General features: G+C 34.2%; 1 protein-coding gene across 1 annotated transcript in view; it reads left to right on the top strand.

The window, feature by feature from the left end:
• SEMA3E (semaphorin 3E) overlaps nt 1-27191 on the top strand; it is a 274339-nt gene that overhangs the window by 197031 nt on the left and 50117 nt on the right. Inside the window, exons 5-7 of the mRNA XM_061413774.1 lie at nt 14407-14500; nt 25482-25601; nt 26668-26810. Coding sequence (XP_061269758.1) covers nt 14407-14500; nt 25482-25601; nt 26668-26810 — 357 coding nt within the window. The remainder of the gene's footprint in view (nt 1-14406; nt 14501-25481; nt 25602-26667; nt 26811-27191) is intronic.

Here is a 27191-nt window from a genome sequence, read left to right on the forward strand (position 1 = left end):
ACATATTTAATTATAATAGGGTAATTACTAATATGGCCTTTTATGATATTCCAAGAAACGTTGCCAGTATTCAGCTTTTTATATTCTTAGGCTGTTTAGGCTTATTTCAACCCTTTGCAGTCATTATTCTTGTTGATCAGTGGATTGTCCCATATTTGTACAGTAGATACCTTGTTAAGTTGACACTTAAGTCTTTATAATATAACCCTAATAGTTTTGATAACTTCCTTTGCTTTCTAGAATGAAATGGTATTCCATGCCTACTTTGTGTATCTGTGACCCCAGAGCATTTTTTAAAGGTTGATTTTGTGATCTTTTATTGATTTGTATAAATTTATTATAAATTAAGAAAAATAAAAGTCTTGTTTTTAGAGTGAAAAAATGTTTGTTTTCCATATAGAATTTTTCAAAATTTTCAGTCATATTATTTATCAGAAGGCTTTCTTTTAAGCCTTCTGAATTTTGTGTTTTATTTTAAAAGTCCTTTCCCTGAATCCAAGGTTATATACAAAATTTTTATGTCTTTCTCTATTCCCAGTATAATCCAATTTCTTATGTTTAAATTGTTGATCAGTCTGGAATATGTCTACAGGGCGATAGGGCATGAGGTAGTAATCACACTTTATTTTTTTCCAGATGGCAGTCCAGTTGTCCAAACACTATTTTTCGAATAATCCATCACTTATCTACTGTGCTTTGAAATACTATCCATATTAGTGTGCATTCTTATACCACTTTGACTTCTTATAATATAGAAGAAGGCTTTATAAAGTTCACTGTAGAACAACAAAAACAAATTGCTGAATGAAATCAACATTAGGCACTATTGGGTTGGATATAAAATATTTGGTTGCAAACCCTTGGTTTTGTAAGAGATCAGTTTTATTTTCATATATGGTTTTGTCATATACTCATATGTTCTAGTTCCTGTAGTTTCTCAGTGGCCTTTATACCCATTTTCTTCCTCTGACTGTCACAAAAGTTGTAGGAGATAACAGCATAGAAGTATTATTTCTTTATTTTTTTTTTTACAAGTAATGAAATTGAGGTTGAAAGAGATCTTGAGCTAGATCAAATCAGAACCTTTCTTATCTCCACTTTGACTTAACTTTATTTGGAAAGCATTTTCATTCTTATTCTAGTTCTTATTCCTATTCTAATTTTCCTTCTTCCTCTTCATTTTTTTTCTTTTCACTAATTTATGAGAAGAACATATCAGAGACCTTATTTCATTTCTGCCATTGAAATGATGTATGTGTCTAATATGATTCAATAATTACAATGTATTTATTATTGAAATTCAGTTAATATATTGGTTAATGAACAAAATTAGCCTACTATATAGCACTTGTGATCACCTGTTCATTTTTGTTAGCCATTGGTTAAATTAATGTTTATTATTATTTAAAATTTTTAGACTTAAAAACTTGTACTAAAAAACTTAAAATAAAAACAGGTGTAGCTATGTCTCCTACCCCCACTCCCTGATTCTGACTAGCACCCATTTATTCTTTGTATCTATAAGTATCTAGAGCTTGTTTTCTTCTTTTAGATTACACAGTGAGGGAGATCATATAGTATTTGTCTTTATCTGACTTATTTCACTTAGCATAATGCCCTCAAGGTATATTCATATTGTTCAGTTCAGTCGTTCAGTTGTGTCCGACTCTTTGCGGCCCCATGAACCACAGCACGCCAGACCTCCCTGTCCATCACCAACTCCCAGAGTCCACCCAAACCCATGTCCACTGAGTCAGTGATGCCATACAACCTTCTCATCCTCTGTCATCCCCTTCTCCTCCTATCCTCAACCTTTCCCAGCGTCAGGGTCTTTTCAAATGAGTCACCTCTTTTCATCAAGGGGCCAAAGTAGCGTATTAGCTTCAACATCAGTCCTTCCAGTGAATACCCAGGACTGGTCTCCTTTAGAATGGACTGGTTGGATCTCTGTGCAGTCCAAGGGACTCTCAAGAGTCTTCTCCAACACCACAGTTCAAAAGCATCAATTCTTCGGTGCTCGGCTTTCTTTATGGTCCAACTCTCACATCCATACATGACCACTGGAAAAACAATAGCCTTGACTAGAATGGACCTTCGTTGACAAAGTAATGTGTCTCCTTTTTAATATGCTGTCTAGGTTGGTCATAACTTTCCTTCCAAGGAGTAAGCGTCTTTGAATTTCATGGCTACAATCACCATCTGCAGTGATTTTGGAGCCTAGAAAAATAAAGTCAGCCACTGTTTCCAGTGTTTCCCCATCTATTTGCCATAAAGTGATAGGACCAGATGCCATGATCTTAATTTTCTGAATGTGGAGCTTTAAGCCAACTTTTTCACTCTCCTTTTTCACTTTCATCAAAATGCTCTTTAGTTCTTCTTCACTTTCTGCCATAAGGGTGGTATCATCTGCATATCTGAGGATATTGATATTTCTCCGGGCAATCTTGATTCCAGCTTGTGTTTCTTCCAACCCAGCGTTTCTCATGAGGTACTCTGCATGTAAGTTAAATAAGCACAGTGACAATATACAACCTTGACGTACTCCTTTTCCTATTTGGAACCAGTCTGTTGTTCCATGTCCAGCTCTAACTGTTGCTTCTTGACCTGCATACAGGTTTCTCAAGAGGCAGGTCAGGTGGTCTGGTATTCCTATCTCTTTCAGAATTTTCCACAGTTTATTGTGATCCACACAGTCCAAGGCTTTGGTATAGTCAATAAAGCAGAAATAGATGTTTTTCTGGAACTCCCTTGCTTTTTCGATGATCCAATGGATGTTGGCAGTTTGATCTCTGGTTCCTCTGCCTCTTTAAAACCAGCTTGAACATCTGGAAGTTCACGGTTCACGTATTGCTGAAGCCTGGCTTGGAGAATTTTGAGCATTACTTTACTAGTGTGTGAGATGAGTGCAATTGTATGGTAGTTTGAGCATTCTTAGGCATTGCCTTTCTTTGGGATTGGAATGAACACTGACCTTTTCCAGTCCTGTAGCCACTGCTGAGTTTTCCAAACTTGCTGGCATATTAAGTGCAGGACTTTCACAGCATCACCTTTCAGTATTTGAAATAGCTCAACTGGAATTCCATCATCTCCACTAGCTTTGTTCATAGTGATGCTTCCTAAGGCCCACTTGACTTCACATTCCAGGATGTCTGGCTCTAGGTGAGTGATCACACCATTGTGATTATCTGGGTCATGAAGATCTCTTTTGTACAGTTCTTCTGTATTCTTGCCACCTCTTCTTAATATCTTCTGCTTCTGTTAGGTCCATACCATTTCTGTCCTTTATTTAGCCCATCTTTGCATGAAATGTTCCCTTGCTATCTCTAATTTTCTTGAAGAGATCTCTAGTCTTTTCCATTCTGTTGTTGTCCTCTATTTCTTTGCAGTGATCACTGAGGAAGGCTTTCTTATCTCTCCTTGATATTCTTTGGAACTCTGCATTCAAATGGATATATCTTTCCTTTTCTCCTTTGCTTTTCACTTCCCTTCTTTGCACAGCTATTTGTAAGGCCTCCCCAGACAGCCATTTTGCTTTTTTGCATTTCTTTTCTATGGGGATGGTCTTGATTCCTGTCTCCTGTACAGTGTCACCAACCTCTCTCCATAGTTCATCAGGCATTCTATCAGATCTAGTCCCTTAATTCTATTTCTCACTTCTACTACATATGTCAAAATTTCATTGTTTTTATGACTGAATAATGTAATACATACATATATGATTATGTATATATATATGTGTGGGTATACATATATGTTTATATATAGGGCTTTATATATATATAAAAGCCAGGTGTCTCTTCTGACTGGCACCAGGTGCCAGGTGAATCTATATAAAGCGAATATATATAAAGTGAATCTATATAAAGTGAATCTATATAAAGCGAAAGTGAAGATTGTTTAGTCGCGTCCAACTCTTTGTGACCCCATGGACTGAACTCACCAGGCTTCTCTGTCCATGGAATTCTCCAGGCAAGAATACTGGAGTGAGCTGTCATTCTCTTCTCCAGGGATCTACTTGACCCAGGGATCGAAACTGGGTCTCTTGCATGGCAGGCAAAGCCATATATATATATATATGTGTGTGTGTGTGTGTGTGTGTGTGTGTGTGTATACATATATATGTGTGTGTTTGTATACACTACAGCATTATTAACAATAACTGAGATAATGGGAACAACCTACTTGTCCAATAGTTGAATGGATAACAAAATTGTTAGGTTGTTGCCATTATCTTGGTTATTAATAATGCTTCAGTGAACATAGAAGTGCCTGTATATTTTTGATCTATTGTTTTTGTTTTCTTTAGATATATACCTAGAAGAAGAATTGCTGGATATACAGTAGTTTCACTTTTAATTTTTTGAGGAACCTCCTTACTATTTTCTATATTTGATGTACCAGTTTACATTCTCACCAACAATGCATAGGGTTCCCTTTGCTCTGTATCCTTGCTAAAACTTGTTATTTTTAGATTTTTTGATAATAGCCATTTTAACAGGTGTGAGGTGTTATTCTGGTTTTGATTTGCATTTTCCTAAGGATTAACAGTGTAGGGATCTTTTCATATATCAATTGGCCATCATATATCTTTTTGGATGAATTTGTTTGTTCAGATCTTCCACACATTTTTTTAAAATCAGATTGTTTGAGTTTTTTCCTATTGAACTGTATGAGTTCTTTCTATGTTATATATATATGTATATATAATATGCTTATTATATATATATATATATATATATATATATATATATATATAGTCAGATGCTTTTTCTGAATTTATTTAGATTATCATATGACTTTTATTCCTCCTTTGGTTTCTGTGGTGCATCATATTGACCTCAAATGTTTGACCATTCTTATTTGATAATTTTAATGTATTATTGAATTTAATTTGCTAATATTTTGTTGAGGATTTTAGCTTCTAAGTTCATCAGGCATACTAGTCTATAATTTTCTTTTCTCATGCATTTGTCTGGTTTTGGTATCAAGGTAATGCTGGCCTTACAAGATGAATGTGGAAGAGGTCCCACCTCTTCTGTTTTTGAAATACTTTGAGAGGGGTTGGTATTAATTCTTTGACTATTTGGTACAATTTACCAGTGAAGCCATTTGGTCCTGAACTTTTATTTGTTGGGAGATTTTTTGATTATGGATTCAATATTCTTACTAGTAATATATCTGTTCAGATTTTCTGTTACATGATGATTCAGTCTTTGCAGGCCGTATGTTTCTAGGAGTTTATCCATTTTTTCTAGGTTGTCCAGTTTGTTGGTGTGTAATTGTTTATAGTAGTCTCTTATGATTCTTTGTATTTCTGTGGTATCAACTGTAATATCATTTTTTCATATATTATTTTATTTCTTTGACTTCTGCTTTTTAAAATTAATCTATTTAAATATTTCTCAATTTGGTTTATCTTTTTACAGAACTAGTTCTTAGTTTCATTGATCTTTTCTATTGTCTTTTTAGTCTCTATTTCATTTATTCCTGCTGTGATGTTTGTTATTTTCTTCCTTTCACTAACTTTGGTTTTGTTAGGTCTTCTTTTTCTAGTTTATTGAGGTGTAAAATTAGGTTACTTGAGACTTTTCATGTTTCCTGAGGTAGGCATTTTCTCTCTAATCTTCCCTGACAGTTAGGCTACTTTACTTAATTTTTTGGGATTTAAAAGGAGTAGCATGAATCTGCTTCCTAAATTCAATATTTTCTGAATGATTGGAACATAGGCTTCTGAAATGTCTGTGGAACTACTCAAATACACATCATCACAGTAAGGATAATGCAGTGAGGATAATGCTGCAAGAGATTTATAGCATAGGCCATGGGAGAAGTTTTGCTTGAAGTCTTGGAGAATATCAGTGAAATAATTTTTCAGCATCCTTTGGTCATTATTAGGAGTTAGTATTGTAAAGAAAATGAAGGATAAAATTCTCTTTTCCCAAAGGGAAAATGTAATCAGAGCTATGGATGTTTTTGATGCAAAAAATTTTAAAGATAGTCAGCTCATACTGCTGGAGTTTTGATTGGATGGTGAAAATCATAAAGGATAAAGCATTTATCAAACTGTGAAGATTCTGAACTACCATTCTAGAAGTTAGACTTTATTTCATGATAATGAGGAGGCACTAAAGATTTTACAGAGGGAGAGTGACATGATTATTTTGAAGAAGATGATGAGGAAGATGTGGGAGACATGAGTGATGCTGTTTTCTAGTAAAAGCTTCAAGACAGCATTGTAATTACAATTTGAAGAGTATTTGCTTCTAGTACTCTTAGTACAGCCTACCATACAAATCCACTAGGCAGAGATATCAGCGTGGAATTTAAGATAATATTGGCATATGATGAAGGCACGTAGAATGAGGGGCAGAATGGAAGTAATAGTTAAAGGATGCACAGAGAGGGGTAAAGATGATTTTGCCTTCAAATAAAGGTTAAAGCAAATCTTTTTAAAAAATTGAACATAAGACAGTTGAGTTAGAATTTTACTTAGATGTAGTACATAATTTTAAAAGATTTTAGTGTTTTTGCAAGCTATTCCAATAATATTTAAGGAAATAAAACCTTTGAACATGTAACTGAATAAATAAATACTTGTCTTCTTTAAAACAATCTTAATATACATTTTAAACCTTGATTATACATTAAATATGAAAAAAAAACTAGCCATGCCTGGCAACACAAACATACCCATACTCTCCTTTTACAGTGGCAGATAGGGTAATACCGTCAAATAATATAGAACAAGAAGACACTTGAGACTTGCAAAAACTCATCTTGCCTGTGATTCCTCACTTAGAAAGTAATATTTGTGAACAATACTGTTGACCCTGTCTTAGTTTACAGATTTATTTTGAGGATGAAACAATATATGGAAGAACATTTATTAAATTTTAAAGTATTTTACAAACATGCATCATTTTTGGGAAAAATGTAAAGAAACAGCAATTAAAATGCAAAATTAATAGCTTTAAAGTCAAAACATTTACTTACAACTTCGCAAAGAGTCGGACACGACTGAGCAAATGAACTGAAATGACTCACTCCTTTTTGCAGTTTTTTCAACTTATTTATTTAGCCTTTGAGAAATGTTTCATATTCTTTAATAAATGATTTTATTGCATGGCAGAAGAAAGGGAAAAAATAAACAATATAGTGAATCACATTCAAAATTAACTTGTGATACAGACAGTTGAATAGCTGTTTTTTTTTGTGAAGAATTTAAGTGCCTGTTATGCTGTTTATTTGGGGGTATTTTTGTACGGAAACAACCTTTGTTGATGGATACATGAGTGTGAGTCTATATATTTTGCTTTTTTTTTCTATTAGAATAGCTAATAAAACAAGTGATTACTTGTTTTATCTTGTGTTCATAATGTTCTAATTTACTTTTGACATCTTTCAGGATATCTCAGTGGTGCTGAGGGCAAGAATAGTATTAGTTCACAAAGCTGATTTATTAATGAGGAAACTCTCATTTCATTTAATTGACATCATGTTTAACACCTGATTATGTAGTAACTCACACCTATTGATAGGAGCTTATAGCAGGATTTCTGGGTTTTGAGGGCTCTTCTCAAGACCTAAATGAGAAAACTCTCCTGGGACAATGTAGCCTTTATTCTTTACAAACATTTTTCAGAGAAACACATGCATCTGCACACATTGGTAAGCTAGGTGTCCTGCTTTTTCTCTAGCACAGAAGGGTCTATTGAAAAACTTCTCTGTGTTATGCTGAAACAAAAAGTGCTGCCCACATTGTTACTACCAGCGATGTCTTGTAAGTTTAAGCCGCGTAACTCAAGCAGAAATTCCAGCTGTTAAAACATAGATAATGGAAAGCCAGTATAAGTAGTGACCAGCATTCTCAGTAGGGTTAAACACCAGCATTACACATTACTTGAACCATAAACTCAATTGCTTTGGGGTCATTGACAAGGTCATCATGACTCAAGTTTTCTGGTTGGTTTGGGTGCTGCAGTTTACTTCATGGAAGAAAATTATGCTACTTGCTTCTTAGTATTTTATTGGATTGTACACTAAATTTAAGAGCACAGTGAATTCTCGAAATAATGTGAAAAAACTTCATTCTTGAATTTGTAGCTAATTTTGAAGTTAGCTTGACCCATGCAAAACAAAGCAATGAAAGTTTAGAATTTGCCTGTTTTCTATCATAACATCAATACTCTTCTATCTATGGTAATTTTTTTTCCTTTTAAAAATTTACACATCTCAGTATAAAGTTGCCAAAATCATATATAGAATTCTGAGAAATTAAGATGACTTGGATCAATGTATTTTTCTGTTACATGTAACTTAAGACAAAGAAAGCCTTTCCTCTAAAATCATGGAGCATAATACCAATTAGTTCATTAAAAACTATTGTCAGGTTGGTTGTTAGATAAGAATTAAGAACTCAGTCTTTATTGTCATTTCAGTTTTGAAGTTTCATGACAATATACCACAGTATTAAGAGAATACCTTTCCTCATTAAAAAAGTCATGTGGAAAAGGAGAACCTTATCTAAGAAGTAACTGTACCTCCATCTCACACCTTCATAGTACTTCAAATTACATGCTGTCATTAATAAGATCTTTGAAGACAAAATAAGTTCTCTCTAGAATTCTTCAGTATTTGATATTATTTTTAATGACTGTCATATTACATTAAATTATATTATATTCATCCTAACCTTTAGTATATTAACCCTGGCAAGAGTTTATCATAAACTGTCAACATGTTTCTGAAAATATATGATCTTCAATAAATAGCTGAGAAAAAAAAAAACATGTTTATTTTTCCTTTAGTTGTTTTAAAAATGTAGTCACATTTACTAAAGCCAAAGGCAATCAAAATACAGAAAAAATAGAATGATGATAGTGCTGTATGCAAAGCCCCAAGAAAGCATATACAACATTGTATAATATTATAGTTTGTACAGATTGTTTAGTTTTCAATCAACGTGCCTATCCACAGCTATGTTTTGTGAATTGTTTTAGCTCCATTAGAAAATAGACAAAGAGCACACAGCAAAGGAGATAAAACTAGAAAACATGAACAATTGGGCATTTATTATGTGTAAGATATTTTATTTGATACAGGGAATCAAAGACAAATGTCATATAGGCAGTTTCCCCAAGGAGGCCTCACAAACCAGTAGGGAAGAGAATCAGACAATTATAATACAGAGAAGTAAATGACATAAAAGAGGGATTTACATGATGCTTCAGGAGGACACAGAAAGGGAAAGAAATCAATGTTAGGGCAGGCAGAGGAGTCAGATCAGGATTCTTGAAAGTGATAAAATGCCCACACAATATGTAGAAAATGCATATTGTCTGTGCTGAATTTTTAATATTGTGTGGGCATTGATATCCTAAACACATTAATGAGCCCAAGTAAGATGAAAAAAACTACAAGCAATCAGAGTGGTTGGTACTCAGAATGTAAGAGGAGCATTTTAGAGGTGAAGTACTTTTGCATAAAGTCCCTATGTAAAAACTCTAAGGGCTTTAGACTTTGTTCTCTAGAGACTATGGGAAGTCAATGAATGATTTTAAGTGGAGAGTTGATAAGAGGAAATTCAGAAAGAAGTCTTTGGCTACAGAGTAAAGGATTAATGGCTGGGGCTGGGGACATTGCTCAGGAGGCTGTGTTAAAATTAAGGTGATAAGTGGTAAAGGCATGAATTAAATAAGTGCTATGGTGTGGGCAGCAGCATCGAATATCACAAATAGATATATTAAAAAATAAAGGGGGGGCGTTGGAGAGGGAAAGTCTATCAGGGGTAATTTTACGAGACCAGTAGACTGATGAGGCTTGGGTTTGTTTGTTTGCTACTTTGTTTTCTGTTCTAAGGCCAAGACCTGGCTTAGAAGAAATTGATTTTTTGAATAATTACATAATTAATGGAAACTGATTTTCTCCATCAGACATAAGGTGTGAGATTGTCTGCTGATTGTCAAGAGAGATCACAAGTCAGGCTAGCTGAGCGTATAGCTACTCAAAGGAGTTATAAAAAGACATGACCAGGAAAACATATTAATACATTCCTTGGCAACTTTGAGGTCTGAGCTAAAAATCACTGATTGTAAATGATTGCTTTATATTTTTGAATGGTTTACTATAGCAGCGTCACTATCATAGGTTTATAGAAATAGGGAAGGTAGACACATGGATGAGATACTAGGGACAAAGTGAGAGCTGAATAAGAAAGAGAAGATGAGAAGGGACCTTTATATTTTGGGGGAAAAAAAAGGGTTTCAATTCTGTATTGGATAAAAAGTATTGTAATTAATCATGTAAAAGAGCTAGAAGGATGAGAAACTGTATGGAACAATATCCTCATAGGAGCTTCATTTTTTTTAAGGCTGCTATAACAAATTACCACAAATTTAGTGGCTTAAAATGAAACAGATGTTTTATCTAATAATTTGGTAGGTGAGAAGTCTAAAATGATTCTCCTGGAATAATATCAAGATGTCAACAGAAATGCATTCCTTCCATAAGATTTAGGAGAATCCATCTCATTCTTTTTTTCAGCTTCTGGAGAACCCCCCACATCCTTGACTCATGGCTTCCTTCTTCCATTGCCACAGCCAGCAATGAATGGCAGGTCTAATTTTCCCCACACTGCATCACTCTGGTTTGGTTCTTGGCTATCATCAACAAATCTCTATTTTTAGGACTCATATAATGACATTGGGCTCACCTGGATAATTCTTGGCAGCATCCCTATCTGGAGGTTCTTAATCATATCTGAAAAAGCCCTTTTGCTATTATGAAAAATGAGATATTCATAGGTTCCAGGCATTAGGACATGAACATGAGGCTCCATAATTATGCTGAGTATGGGAGCTATGGCTTAATTAAGGTGTGGAGGCGTTGAAGCCTGTTGTAAATTGAGTGTGGTCTTAGCAGTTTACTGATCATGAAATGGGCTTCCCTAATAGCTCAGTTGGTAAAGAATTTGCCTGCAGTGCAGGACACCCTGGTTCAATTCCTGGGTTGGGAAGATCCCCTAGAGAAGGGATCAGCTACCCACGCCAGTATTCTTGGGCTTCTTTTGTGGCTCAGTTGGTAAAGAATCTGGCTGCAATGCCAGAGACCTGTGTCAGATTCCTGGGTTGGGAAGATCCCCTGGAGAAGGGAAAGTCTACACACTCCAGTATTCTGGCCTAGAGAATTCCATCGATATGGGTATAGAGTTTGACATGACTAAGCAACTTTCACTATCATGAAATAAGGATTTCAGAAGGCATGGTGAAAAGTTTCTAGAGAAGCAATAAAACTAGACCAGAAATATAGTTTCAGTAATCACCTTATCTCCAGTAGAAATTAACTTTCTGAATTTGTTCATCATTTATGATTTGTTCAGTGGAAATCTCATACTTGTTACCAACAAAGATTGATGTGACAAAAATAGGGGTTTTGAGTATGTTCGTAAGAGGCAAACCATTTTTAGGTTTAATTAAAGGCAAGACACCCCACTCCAGTACTCTTGCCTGGAAAATCCCATGGATGGAGGAGCCTGGTGGGCTGCAGTCCATGGGGTCGCTAGAAGTTGGACACGACTGAGCGACTTCACTTTCACGTTTCACTTTCATGCATTGGAGAAGGAAATGGCAACCCACTCCAGTGTTCTTGCCTGGAGAATCCCAGGGACGGGGGAGCCTGGTGGGCTGCCGTCTATGGGGTCGCACAGAGTCAGACACGACTGAAGCGACTTAGCAGCAGCAGCAGCTTTCACCATAGGCAGATTTTTTTGTTGTTGTTTTTACCATGTCATAAAATATTGATTAGGTGTGAGATAATTTTATCTTCTGACTTTTTCTGGCATTGCTTTGTCTGTTTAACTTCTCTAAATTGTCATCTAATTATGCTTTAAGGTTGTGACTGTACATAAGGTGTTCAGATAAAATTTACTGAGGCCACAGCTGCGATGAAACTATTTACCTTGTATCAGCGAACAACTGAATCAGTTGCACAGTTGTGTCCAACTCTTTGTGACTCCATGGACTATGTAGCCCGCCAGGCTCTTCTGTCTGTGGAGTTTTCCAGGCAAGAATACGGGAGTGGGTGTCCATTTCCTTCTCCAGGGGATCTTCCCAACCTAGGGACTGACCTATGTCTCTTGCATCTCTCTCACTGAGTGTCAGGTTCTTCACCAGCTGAGCCACTAGGGAAGCCCTCATCAGCAAACAAGGCTAAATTCAAAATAATAGGAATGTAAGGTTGTGTGTGATCATAGCCGTACTTAGACTCTCAAGTCATTCACATGAAAAATGTCAACCCTTCATTAGCTTTTATTATCAGTTATTTTAGTCATAGTATTATCACAGCCTTTGCTAAAAAAGAAAAAAAAAACAACTGGGAAACACATTTTGTTACAACTTCATTTAACTTAGTAATTAAAAAACAAAGTAAAAAGCAGGGATACAATATTATTGTTAAAGCACAGAGATTTAAATAATATTGACAGAATCTTATACTTCTAAAGAAAGGTATGTTCTGATTAATAAAAAACTATAGAACTTGTTGTACTATGTACTGATACCCTAATTTAGTAATTAAAAATGTTCATTTAACAACTAGCCAGGTGTGGGGACAGGGTCAAAGATGGTAGGGTCAAAGTGATAAGACAAGAGTTACAGAACTTTCAGGTGTTCAAAACAACTCTTCATTATTTTGTTACAAGTATTATAGACTTCAAACACACATTACATAGTCTTCAAATTTAAAAAGTATGTATCACAATTTACAGCTGGACGTCCATCACCTGTACTAGCTTTGTTCATAGTAATGCTTCCTTCAGTTCAGTTCAGTTCCTTAGGCCCACTTTACTTCACACCAGAAGATGTCTGGCTCTAGGTGAGTGACCACACCATTGTGGCTATCCAAGTCATTAAGACTTTTTTTGTATATTTCTTCTATGTGTTCTTGCCACCTCTCTTAATCTTTTCTTAGCCATTTCTGTCCTTCATTTGCCCATCCTTGCATGAAGTATCCCCTGGTATCTCCAGTTTTCTTGAAGAGATCTCTAGTCTTTTCCATTGTTTTGTTTTCCTTTACTTCTTTGCATTGTTCACTTAAGAAGGCTTTCTTCTCTCTTGCTGTTCTCTGGAATTCTGCATTCGGTTGGGTATGTCTTTCCCTTTCTCCTTTGCCTTTCACTTCTCTTCTTTTCTCAGCTGTTTGTAAGACCTCCTCAGACAACCACTTTGCCTTCTTGTATTTCTTTGTTCTGTAGACTTTGGTTCATTTCCAAAGACAAGACAAGCAGTTCATAGGGGTCAGGTGATCTCTGCACTTACTAGAAAAGTCTTGGAATGGCAGGATCAATGACTTTAGAATATCAGAGAGAAAGAGAAAAGTTGAATAAGAACAACAAGAAAGGGACAGGATAGATAATGTGGAGTAAATGAGCTGGTTATTGGGAAGTCAAGATGAAATTGTAGAAAAGTGTATGCAACCTTCGTAGGGTCCTCAGAACTTTGGATTGTGTACAGATTCATGATTTATAGATGAGCAGAGCTATTTATAGATGCTGCAACGGGCAGTGTTGGCAACATTCTATTGCAAAGTAGTTTTTCCCTTACAAAATTTTATATATTGACTTTTATTGTCACTTTGTCAAACTACATTTTTTTAAACTGAAGGCACTTATAGCACACTTAATGAAAATCAATTATAGAAATACCCATTAATGAGAATTTTGAAATCTGAGAACACTTAGGAAAAGTCCTGTAGTTATACAATTACACTAGGAACCAATAAAGCTGTAATTTTCTAGAATATATTTTCAATATCTCATTTGTGTGAAATATTATTTATAATATGGCATCAACTTCCACACATATATATCCCAGTGATTATTTATGTAGTAATCATTCTGTAAATTATTAAATATTAGATGTCTTTGCAAAGAGAATGTGATGAGGAATAAAAATGATTGAAAATAGATATTCCAAATTATTGACAGAACATGTTATATTCTTTTAGAGATTATTCAAAAAAAATCAATAATGGCTTTTGTGTAATAAAACCCATGTCCATGTTTATCAATGAGTCTCCTTTTTACTAACTTTTTTCCCCCCATCAAGTCTCCATTTATTTGAAATATTTAAGTGACATGTCAACATAGCTAATACTGTGTGATGAAATGATGAAAATTGTGAATTTCAGCACCTGCATCCTTTTTGAGAAGAGTGATAAAACCACATGGGCCTTAAAATCCACATATTTATAAAATCCAGTTTGTTCCTAAATTCCTTGATGTTTCTCACTGGAGCCTTATTTACAGTACTTGTTTTGTAAATAATCAAGGTTGAATCTATTTTTTTCTGAGAGATTAACTTCTTATTAAAGTTGGCAGATACATAATGGTTTTTCTGGTTTTCTGGACAGGCTCCCCTTTTTCACCTGGAATCGCACAGATCTGAGAGAGGAAGGGGCAGATGTCCCTTTGATCCCAGCTCCTCCTTCATCTCTACTTTAATAGGTAAATTTCATGGCTACAGACATCAGGTAGTATCATACTGATTATGAAACTTTTAGTTAGAGTCTTTGGTATTCCTTCATATACATTGCTGTTTCATAGTTATTTATTGGTGCTGGAATCAAGGATATTAATTTTCAAGCCATGTTCACTTGAGCTAGCTTTACTCGTGTAAGTACAGTGCTATGAAGTTACAAGGTATGTCATCCAGAAAACACAAATTGTCAGTACCTGATAGAAGGTGTTTTGTATTTTCATTTATTGTTCACAAAATACAATTATGTAAATACTTTATAAAAATATAGATAGAGAAATTAAACTATTTTAACATATGCTATTCTTTCTGTTTTAATTATTCTTTATGGGAACTTCTAATAGTCTTTTCCTGGTGCCTTTCTCTGTATCAGTAGAATTCAGCAGAAAGTCATCTCAATTTAGAACTTGAGTCACTTATTTAGATTCCTGTTATTTTAAAATGTAAGCTATAGAGGTTGACTGACTCAAACTGTGTCCACATTGGAATAATAGAACAAAACTGGCCATGTCAGATCTAGTTTCCAATTGGGATTCAGTTAAATTAGATGAGATTCATGAAAACCTCACTTAAATCTCAGAATAAGACTTTTTCTTTCCCCACTGATGAATCATCAAAATATGATCAATCAGTGCTTTATTTAGAGTTGATGCAAATGTTCCTGGATATTCTAGAGACAAAACATTCCCTGAATTTACTCCAGATAGTTGATTCTGATTGGCCTTGCACCCCATTCCCCCTACCCCACCATGCCTATCATGGTACTCACATCCAAATAAGTACAGCTTTTATATATACGTATATTTACTTGTAGAACAAAAATCTTGTTAGCTTTAATCAGTAGGGATGTTTAATTTACTTCAGTTTCATAACGCATCTGACTACAATGCGGGAGATGTGGGTTCAATCCGTGAGTCGGGAAGATCTCCTGGAGAAGGAAATGGCAACCCACTCCAGTATTCTTGCCTGGAAAATCCCATGGATGGAGAAGCCTGGTGGGCTACAGTCCATGGGGTCACAAAGAGTCGGACACGACTGAGCAACTTCACTTTCACTTTCACTTTATAATTTGAAAGACCTGTTAATGAGAATTTCACAAAGTAATTAGTTCTTCAGGAGCTTTAATAAAGAGTTATTTTTAAAGAATATAAAATTTTAAAGAAAATACTAAGATATCCTGAGTTCCTTGACTTACCCGTGTGTGTGTGTGTGTGTGTGTGTGTGTGTGTGTGTATAAGCACAGTACGAAGAAGGGAGATTTTAAACACGTGAATAGAGTTGCTTAAGTCAGTTTGGACTTAGTTGGAATCAAGCCTTAAGAGTTCCACTTTTGGAGAATGCCAGATCCACAAGTGTTAGAAATTCCTAGTAGGTTGGCAGCATATGAATTAAAATATATGCATTTGATAGACTCATACAATTTTTCTAATGTTTTTATTGATTTTTGTCAGTTCATAGACTTAAGATTTGAATATGTCTGGAGAAATGAGACTGTCTTATCTTTCTTTTACCATACAAGATATCGCACAGAAGAGTCTCCTATGAATATTCTTGTTTAGTTGCTGACTCTTTTGTTACCCTCATGGACTGTGGCTTGCCCGGCTCCTCTGTCCATAGGATTTCTGAATGAAATATAAGTGTTCCTAAAGAAACAAACCAAAAACAAATTAGGGGATAGTATTCACAAGAACCTTATAAAAGGTATTGAAAGTCAAAAATTACACAGTAGGCACTCCTTCTCTGGTAAAATCCTAAGACAATTAGAACACCATTTATTTTTAACATTTTTTTTTAACATGGTTAAAAGTAACTTTTTTTTAGCCATCCTACCACTCTCCACTCAGCCTTTCTGAAGCTTGTTTATGCGTGAAACCAGAAATTTAAAACTGAATTTTTTAAGAGGGGAAATATTACTGGAGGGACATTTCCAAGTGAGTTTCACTGGACTTCCAAATCGAATTACACTATGCTATGTGAAGTGTTTGCCATCTGGGTGACTGTTTCACTTATTTAGAAGAAAAATCAAATCTTGAGAGTCCTCCAAGCTAAACACAAAAGTTATAGTATAATCCCTCCAAAGAGAAGAAATAAAAATATAATTCTTCTAATTTATCCACTAGCTTTCATCTCAAAGTACCTTTGAGAGATCATTCACTTACTGTGGATATGCAGCAACCACTGGGGTGGAAATCTGATAACCTTTGTGAGCCAGCAACACTTTAAAAGACAGGAAGTAGAAATAATTCACTCAAATGAAAAAGCAGCAGGAATTTGAGTTGGAAAAAATGGAGCTACCTGAGTTGGAAATTGGCAGTCTCGGTGCAGCTTACTCTTGACAGGGAAAGAATGCATTAATGTGGTATTTTATGACCATATATGTTCTCTACTGTTGGGTTAAGACAGGACTTCAGCAAAAAGATGACCATGGTTAGACCATTTCTGCTTCTGTATTAATTATAGGTCACACTTAACTTTTAATGCCTGTTCACATTAAGATTTGCTTTCATGATTTAAAAAAAAAACCAACAAAAACTCTGTAACCATACTCATAAAACTAACAAGGCCCTGAAAGAAAAAACATGCTCACGAATCAGAATTTCTCATAATATGTTAACTTCAGATACAAATTTCATTTTATTTAACTTAAATTCAGTTGACGTAAGATCACATGGAGTAAAAGCTTACTGAAAAACCAAATAAGGAATAAACATTATTTGCTAGGTGATAGACAAGTTAATGAACACTTTATTAAATTTACAGTCGAATTTAGAATGGAAACGTTAGTAACTGAAAACGATTCTGTGTGAAGCAAGATTTAAGGAGTAAAACAAGTTCCTTATTGAGCCGTGTTCTGTATTTTCAGAAGCCAACCAAGATGAAATCATACATTAATTAGGCTTGCTTTTTAAACCCTACTTTGTATTAGCATAATTTATCATGGTGGTATATAAATTCACATCACAGGTGCAATATTTCTGTATGTTTAGCCACATTTCCCCCCTACTATGATCATTAATATTACATATAAAAGGGTCTTAAATAAAAATCTGAAGGCAAAGCATTACAGTCTGGTTTTAAAAATAGTTTGTTGAAACAATGAATTACTTAGTAAATTGAATTGCTGTATTACTTGTCTGTACCTTTCGAGTCAAACAAAGATACTGAGAACTTACATTGCCACTGAAAATTATTTGCCTGCCACTAAAAATTATTAGGTTTGCTGGCTGGCCAACCAAAATTCAGGAAATATTTTCATTGTGTTATATGTCGTTTTGGTCAGGAAGTAAAACTATTAGCTGGCTTCTTTATTTATTTATTTTTTGCATCAGTTTACATTTGATGTAACATTGCAATATTCTCTTTATTAAGTAACTTTGGAATTTCTTTGATAGTTTGTCCACTCAATTCTATTGCTTTTTTTTTTTTTTAATTTCATTCTGACTCAGATTTTTATCGCCAATTCTAGGTGTAATTTAATACATACCACACTTGAAGTGCCTAAAGTATGCTAATGTACATGTTACTAATGTTTGGGGGAGAACCACTTTGATTTGTCAGGTACCTTTTCACACTTTGCTTTGAAAGTGTTAGCTTTGTTGTTAGAATTTTTTAGGATACTTTCAAGTTAAAGACTTACAAATTTTATGTCAACAAATAACCATGAATATTTCACAGTCTCTGAAATTTTCTTTCCACACTTTTTACGTCCCATGTTACATTTTTCAGCAAATAAGATTATACAGGTTTATAGTACTGAGATTTTCTTCCCGCACTTTTATCATGAGACCTTTGTGAATATATCCCCTCGTTACAAATTCTGTAAACTAAAAGTCAATGTCGATTGAAGGAAAGGGAGTCAGAATTCATTCAGGGAAAATTTAAGTGATTACTTCAAGCTCTTACTATTATTAAAACTTTTTTATAAATAAATGCTTCTATTTGATTAACTATATATTCAGGGTAGAATTATAAATGAATAATTCTGGCACAAAATAGGACTTCATAAATATTAGAAAAATAAATGAAATCATTGAGATGAAGATAAAATATAAGTCTTTATGATTACAATCTCTGTAAACTTAAGTGAATGTGAGGATTCATGTCTTAAATTCATCTCAACTGTGTAGAAAGCCACTTCCTTACCATGTTCCCGTCTCTGTCCCTAAAGAATGTCTGTGATTTTTTATCCAAGACTACTGTGCTCTCTCATTTGGTTGAATGCCAAGCATCCACAGGCTGACTGTTGCTTCTGGACATCACTGCTGCTGCTTCTGCTGCTACTGCTGCTAAGTCGCTTCAGTCGTGTCCGACTCTATGCGACCCCATAGATGGCAGCCCACCAGGCTCCCCCGTCCCTGGGATTCTTCTCCAGGCAAGAATACAGGGTTATTTAACTACTTGGTTATGGTTTCCTCAAAACAAACAAAAAATCAAAAATGGTAGAAGAAAAATAATGTCATGTTCAATTCCCCATTGACATTCTTCCCCTTAGAAATCTGGTTTGACCATGCTGGCATCAGTGTCATTGGTTTGCCACCAAGAAAACTCTCAGTATTGTCACAGATGCCAGATAATGCAAATAAACAGATTCTAAACACATTTTTCTTTTTCCTTCATGCCACAGAAACAACCTTCTTGACACTGACAGCTAATGTTGTTTGCTAAAGCAAAATCAAAGAAAAAGTCCAAACAACAGCTAAGTAACTTAGGATCTGCTTTTTCTGATTTCTTTTCTGTGTTCTCTGCAGACTGTGTGAACTGGGAGGTTGGAATCTATAGACCATTCTTATCAATCCTTATCCTCCCAAATGCATTTTGTTTGTGGTTACGCATGTCACAGTCACTCTGTGAAATAGTGCCTCTAAAATAGAATGATTTTCTAATAAAATGATAAAGTTCAAATATAAAATGATACAGTTAAATCTGTCTTTAGCCATGTCTTTTCCATGAGGCAAATAGGTTTCACAAATTATGCCGATCTGGTTACAACATAAATAAGAGAAATGCTTGAGAAAGAATTAAGAAAATGAGGGCATGAAAAACTACTGCGAATTTTTCTCACTAAATTAAAAACCTATATTTACAACATGGTGAGTAAAAACTCTAATTGATTAATAATACTGTCTCTGAATTAAGTTCTTAATAAGTTTGATAAAATATTAAGAGAATGAAGTATGTTTCACTGAAACTTCAATTAGAGTTTGCATTATAAAAAAGGAGTTGTGTAGAAAAGTATTTAATTATGCATTTTAACTTAAAATTATTTACAATGAATTTGTTTTTGTATTTTTTCCAGCTCAAATGATATTCTTCTTTTCTTTCTTACAGTTATTTTTCGACACAGTCTTGGAGCTGAAACTTTTAGGGACAGATACTAGAAGAAAATAGAGTCTCTGTGTTCATAAATTAAAACTGTTAAATAACAAGCTTCTTGAGGAACAAAAATGCAATGAACTGTTATTCATATAAAAGCTAATAGTTTTTTCTTTCTTTTGCTATATTTTCCCTGAACCATTTTTGAAAAATCAGTATTTCATCCTGAGGTTTTCTTTAAATTGCATTTCATAATTTTCATAAACTAAAAATTTTAGATATATTCTCTTGTTAATTCATTATGCCATTCTTTGGTTCAACAAACGCTTATTGAGCATTTTCTGTGTTCTAGACACTGTGCAAGATATTGGTGACAAAAGAATATAGCAACATCAAGAAGCCTGCAGTCTAGTGCGAAATAATGTCAAACACAGGAGACAAAGTATAGTGCTATAAGAAATATGATAGAAATAGGCATGGGGCTGTGGAGGTACTGGGAACTACTAAAGTAACACAGGTTTGGTCAGGGAAGACTTCATTTACCTGGGCCATGGCCAGATAACTGGGGAGTAAAGCAGGAAGCAGGGAGGTAGAGAATTACAGGCCAAAAACAAACAAATAAAAGGGCAGCAGAGAGGGGACTTCCTGAGGGGTTCAGTGGGTAAAGAATCTGCCTGCAATGCAGAAGATATGAGTTCAATGCCTGGGCCAGGAAGATCCCCTGGAGGAGGGCACGGCAACCTACTCCAGTATTCTTGCTTGGAGAATCTCATGGACAGAGAAGCCTGGCAGCCAGCTGAAGTCCATAGCGTAGCAAAGAGTCTTATAAAACTGAAGCAACTTAGCACTCGCACATAGAGAAGCATGACAACCTCAGGAAATCACTCGTACATCTCTCTGATTCTCCAAATAACTAAGGCAGTGAGGTTCTGAACAGTTGGCCACAAATTGCAGATTTGGGGCTGGGGGCTTAGTTTGCCAGGTTTCCAGTGCAGAACTGTTTCCACTCTTATCCCGTCTGTACACAGAGACTATTGTTGAACATGACAATGATAAGTTACATTCACCTGTCAAAATACCCTGCAGATGTGTTTTATTTTTTAATTATAACCACACTTGACCAACTAAGATTAACACAGCATCAGTTACCATCAGAAATCAGTGTTATAACAATGAAAAATAATACATGGCTCACAAATTAAGTTGGTTATTTGTATTCAGAATATCAAAATAAATGCCAGTTAAATGTATGGCCAAGTTCATACGTTTATTAAATGTCTCCATAGACATAGAAAACTAAAAATTTGAGTAGTTCTGTTCTTCTCGTTGAAGCTCTAAAACATATTTTACTATTTGTATTAAACATTTTTCTTTTTAATCCATGAAAGTTTGAATTATCCAGATACTATTTTTATGCTCTATAAAAGAGCAGAATATTGATTCATAAATTTTCTCTATACCAAATGGTTATGATTTTTAAGTTTTCAGCTAGATATTGTATATTTGCCATAAATAATATCAATATTTATAATAATGAGTTTTTTGCTCATTTAATTACTATTAGTTAACATTTGTGCCTAAAGCTTTATTCTAATTTATTATTTTTCATTAAAGTATTTGTGTTTTCTTGGGAAAGTATTTTACCAAAAATCATTATTATCTGTTACTATGAATTTATTTTGTTCTTTGTAGTGATAATATAATATGAAAGGAGAATCTTTCCATTCTGAGGAAAATCTAATGTTTCAACAGAAACACATTTGTTTCAGTTTATATAGCATATAGTTTTTAGCACCTGTCTAGCTTCTTTGAAGTTTAAATCACACAGTGCATATTGTGTTATTTGAATTGTTAACAAGCCATTTTCTTTTATCTGAATACAAAAAGGGAAATTGGGTAAAATTGGTAATATATCATCTTTTCGTTTTTGCACGCACGCACGCACGCGCGCGCGCACACACACACACACACACACACACACACACATTTGGTATCATATGACTCCATCTAGTGGCTGCATGCAAAACTTATTTGTTAAATTTATAGAATTGATTAAAACGAGTATTAATAGAAGGTGGAAACAGTGTTCAAATTGGGATAAGTGCAACAAAATTGATGTGAAATAAAATAAAGACTATTTTCCATAATAATATTTTCACATATAAAATTCTATAAATATTTTAGGAAATTAAAGTACATTAAAATCTTAAGAAGTATAAAACTGTTATGATTTTAAAGAAAAAAAATTTTGGTGCCTATTATGCATTAAACATTCACCCAGACCATATTAGAAAAATAAGTTCTGTTAAGGATAGTTTTTAAAAATGACCTTTATAGTTTATTGTTGTTATTTTTATTGACGTATAGTTGATTTATAAACATGTATATGTTCTTTTTCAGATTCTTTTCCATTATGAGTTATTACAAAATACTGATTATAGTTCCCTGTGTTATACAGTAGATCCTTGATGTTTATTTTGTATATAGTAATGTGTGTCTGTTAATCCCAAATTCCCAATTTATCCCACACCTCTTTCCCCTTTGGTAACTATAAATTTGTTTTCTATATCTGTGGGTCTATTTCTGTTTATAAATAAGTTCATTTGTACCATTTTATTTTTAAGTTCCACATATAAATGGTATCATATGATATTTATCTGTGTCCAACTTACTTCACTTTGTATGAAAATCTCTTAAGTTCATCCATGTGAAATGGCCTTTATATTTTATGTGGAAGCTATAACCAAGTACAGTATTTTTTAAAAAATTTCAGAAAAACCCTTGCTCTGGTGTTTCGGTAGTCAGTTAGCTCTTTTAAAGGTCAACTCATTCATTTATTCCATAGAGTTGATGATCCCCAAAGCCTTTTAATTGAATTCAGCATAACTCTCTTTTATCTGTGTTCAAGTAGTGCAGGAATCCCATGGTTCATATCTCTAACCACTGAATGAATGCATTTTATCTCAAAATATTCTTTTTCCACATATGGATATGAAAATTCTAGTGAAGATAACACTGATTGAATTTGATACAAATTCAGTTGTATCTTGAATTGTATGTTCTTCCTCCCACCCTTTCTAGTTCCAAAGAACTTGCTTACATTTGAGTTCTGATATAATTCTTTTCTACCAAATTATGTTTTCTTAAGTCCAGATACAAAACATCTTTATTTTTTAGCTTTTGTTATTTTTCTTATTACACTTCTCACTTTGCATACATTGAATATATGGGATTAACTAAAAAAATACAGCTCATTTTTAAGTTTGTTGTCTTGAAAATTTTCAAATACAAAGAAAAATTGAGAGAGGTGTAAAAATGTATACCATTTACCTTGACTCACCAACTGTTAATATTCTACCACATTTGCTTCTGTCTCTCCTGTCCCCCTCTTTCTAATATAATATAATATAATGTTATATATGTATATAGTTTTAAAGTGAATTCCTTTGTGGGAAACCTGAATTTTATTTGATTGTATCCTAACATAATTTTAAAGTATCCATAGGGGATTTTGTGAACCAAACAAAACCATTTATGGTTTTACTCACATTTTTTGTCAATGAAAACTAGTTTACTGTAGTAACATTTATAAAAACTTATTTTTCTTGTAAGTTTTAAAATTCAATGTATATATCAGTTTTCTTTTTCTACATCTAGTATAATAAAAGCAAGAATCTTTACTTTTAAAAAAAATTAATTTTTTGGCCATGACCCACAGCATGTGGGATCTTAGTTCCCCAAACAAGGATCAAAACTGCACCCCCTGCATTGGAAACACAGAGTCATAACCCTGGACAGCCATGGGAGTCTCCTCATCTTTATTTTTAAACTTCCTTACAGTGTGTCCTATTTGCAACTCAGTTGATTACTTTCTCAAATTTGAAACCATAGAAATATATTTATTCTGTTCAAGTTTGTTAAAGTTTTAAAGGCCTTTTTAGAGAAAACTCTTTATACATATTGAACCAATTTTAAATATAGCAAATAAAGTTTATAAATATGACACTCAGTTTTTCTTAAATTCTGTGAAAACTTGGTCACATTTTTATACCTGTAACTTTAATAATTCTAACTCCAAAATGAGTATACAGCTAACTTTATTAAATTGGAAATAAAATTAATTTGAATTATCTTAAACTTAAAAGCACGTTAGCATGTGGACACATTCCAAATTTAACAGAAAAGCATTCATACTTTGAGTTTAGTATACTTATCATCTCTATATTTTAAAACCTGACCAGAGTTACATGACACTCATGAAGGAAGTAATTTTATCACCCTAAATGGAGATTGTTGTTTCCAGGGATCTGTTGCTATCATCTGCTTCATGGCCAGAGATTTTTGCCCAAGACAAAATTCGAGCTGCATATGCCTATGACAATCCTTCCAGCCTCAGTTGAAGGGCACACTCATTATCTTTTGTTGTCAATTTGACAAAAGAGGACTTCACATCCCTGTGCTTGAAAGGTTTTGATCTTTCTGGAAGCCTGGTTTTATCTCTCTTTTTTTTCCTGTTAATTTATTTTTCTCTTATCATGAGCTATTTTAATGTCTTTTTTTCAGGCTGGTCCCAAAGACATATAGTCATTTCTTGAGATCCTGCATATGTTTGTGTATGCCTTGGTCTGATTTTGGAGAAGGAAATGGCAACCCACTCCAGTATTCTTTCCTGGAGAATCCCATGGATGGAGGAGCCTGGTGGGCTACAGTCCATGGGGTCGCAAAGAGTTGGACACGACTGAGTGACTTCACTTTTACTTTTCACTTTGGTCTGATTTAAGTCTGTGACTTTCACCACATGTTACAGCTAGTTCATTCATTCTGTTGACTGTCCAATTAAATCACAAACTCTTTCTATTGTTTCTATCTAAATGAGCCACACATTTACAAATTAAATGACAATTAATTAAATTATATACTACTTTATCAGACTTTGTGGTTCCTGCACTAAAGTCATGTTAGTGGAAGCAATTTCTTACTACAAGAAGTATTTGAATTAACTCAGTCACATATAATACCAACACTAATACCCTGATGATATGAAGATTGAAAGAAGTTTATTAAAATACCATAAAGTCAGCTTATTTATCAACTGATCATATAGGTCTTAGCATATGCCCCTGATTTTCTAAATGCTTTACTCTTAATTTTGGGTGCTGTTCCTATTTGTAAATGTGAAAACTGAGGCAAAGAGGTTAAGCAACTTGTCCAAGGTCACACATCTAGTAAGTGGTAGTGTCATGATTCAGACCCTGGCTGTCTGACTGCACCATTCCTGCTCTGTACTGCAGTGTTGACTTTCTAAGGCCATATACATGGTAAACCTGGATATGTTTATTGCAGTTGTGGTTTTATCTGTTGTCATCGGGCTTCACTGGTAGCTCAGCTGATAAAGAATCCACCTACAAAGCGGGAGATCTGGGTTCAATCCCTGGGAAGATCCTCTGGGGGAGAGATTGGCAACCCATTCCAGTATTCTTGCCTAGAGAATCCCCGTGGACAGAGAAGCCTGGCAGACTACAGTCCATGGGGTCTCAAAAAGTCAGACACGACTGAGTGACTAAGCACGGGACAGCATAGCACATTGTCCTCAGACCCAGAGACACTCACTTCTCTTTAACTGATGTTTTCATGCAGGTAGCGAATTGTTTGCCGGACTCTACAGTGACTATTGGGGCAGAGACGCTGCCATCTTCAGGAGCCTGGGGCGACTGGCTCAGATCCGCACTGAACATGATGATGAGCGCCTGTTGAAAGGTGGGGTCGAGGAGAAAAGAGTTTATGAATCAGAACTGAAAAGCAAGTCCAGAGCTGATGGGAAACTTGCCATTTTGATAATGATAACAATACAAATATAATTTATAGGATTTGCAATTTTCTGCTTTTTTTTCTTAGCAATATTCCCAGATTAAAATATTATATGATATATGCATGTCATTTTATATAAAAATTGAGCAGCTTTATAATAAAACCAAAATACTGTCAGAGCAATACTTAGAAATCAGGATTTTAATGAACAAAGCAAATGTATGCAGAATGAAAACCTCTTTCATCCAATAAGTTGTTGTCTCTTGTCAGTTGGTATAATTTTGCATGAGTTGATTGCTTTTCTTTGCTTGTTTAATAGAATCACATTGTACTTTAGAGACAAATAAAATTCTAGGAACATCACCAGGCATTCATTTACATACAATTCTTTGTAAGAAGTCATGTTTATATTTTGTCACATTGGTATATCTAAGAACTAAAATCATTTTATAGTGAATAGTTTCATTATTTTCAACCTTTTTATTAGGCTTTAGAGTGTATAGTCATTATTGGCAGCATTTTGTCATTAAACTATTTGACATTCTGTATCAGTCAAAGGTTATTCACTCAGATCCATTCAATTAGAAATACAAAAACTTAAAAGTGAATTTTCCACCTTAAAATTAAGATGATCTTGCATGAGCTGGACTAGTAGACAATTTATGAATTAAAAAAAAGTAATGATAGACTTCTTTACTAAAATATTTTTCATATATTTATATTGACTTTATATGGATAGAGAGACAGATAGGAAATTTATGGAGAGTATCATCATATTGCTCTTAACCTATTCTTTTTTTAATTCAAGTCTGTAGTGTATGTTATTTGAAATCAGATTATTTTCCTCCCTGACTCAGTTAAATTTTAAATCCTCTAACACTTCCTTAAAACTGTTGATTTGCAAACAACATGGAGATATCTACATGATATTAAAATTTAGTACAAAATGTCAAGGAAATATTTTAAGTTTGTTTTAATAACTATTACATTTTCTTCTATTTTTTTACTTATCTAGAGCCAAAATTTGTAGGTTCTTATATGATCCCTGACAATGAAGACCGAGATGACAACAAAGTGTATTTCTTTTTCACGGAGAAGGCCCTGGAGGCCGAAAACAGCGCCCATGCAATTTACACCAGAGTGGGGCGACTCTGTGTGGTGAGGACTGTTTTCCTCTCTCACTAAGCTTGCTTATCTCACAATTTAATGTCAGGCCTTTGCTCATTTTATGATCTGTTTCTACTTTAAAATGTTTTACAGTATTCTCTTAGGCTCCCTAAAATTGGTATTTGGTGTCTAATCTTTAGACTTCATGTCTACTAAAGTTTAATCTGAAAAGAACTTCGCATTTTGTGTTATCTTCCCCATTTTCAAAGCCCTATTAAGAAGAAAAGGTGTATAATTAGGCTATATTTCTTCCCATACAGAAGTTTAAGCTCCATTTTAAAAAGTTAGTTTCACCAAAATCGTTCCAGTTTCTGTAATCCACGTTCTAAATAATTTACATAATTATGTTTCAACAATTCAGATGGTTGATTC

Source organism: Bos javanicus, chromosome 4 (genome assembly GCF_032452875.1).
Source record: "Bos javanicus breed banteng chromosome 4, ARS-OSU_banteng_1.0, whole genome shotgun sequence".
In the NCBI taxonomy this organism is placed as follows: Eukaryota; Metazoa; Chordata; class Mammalia; order Artiodactyla; family Bovidae; genus Bos; species Bos javanicus.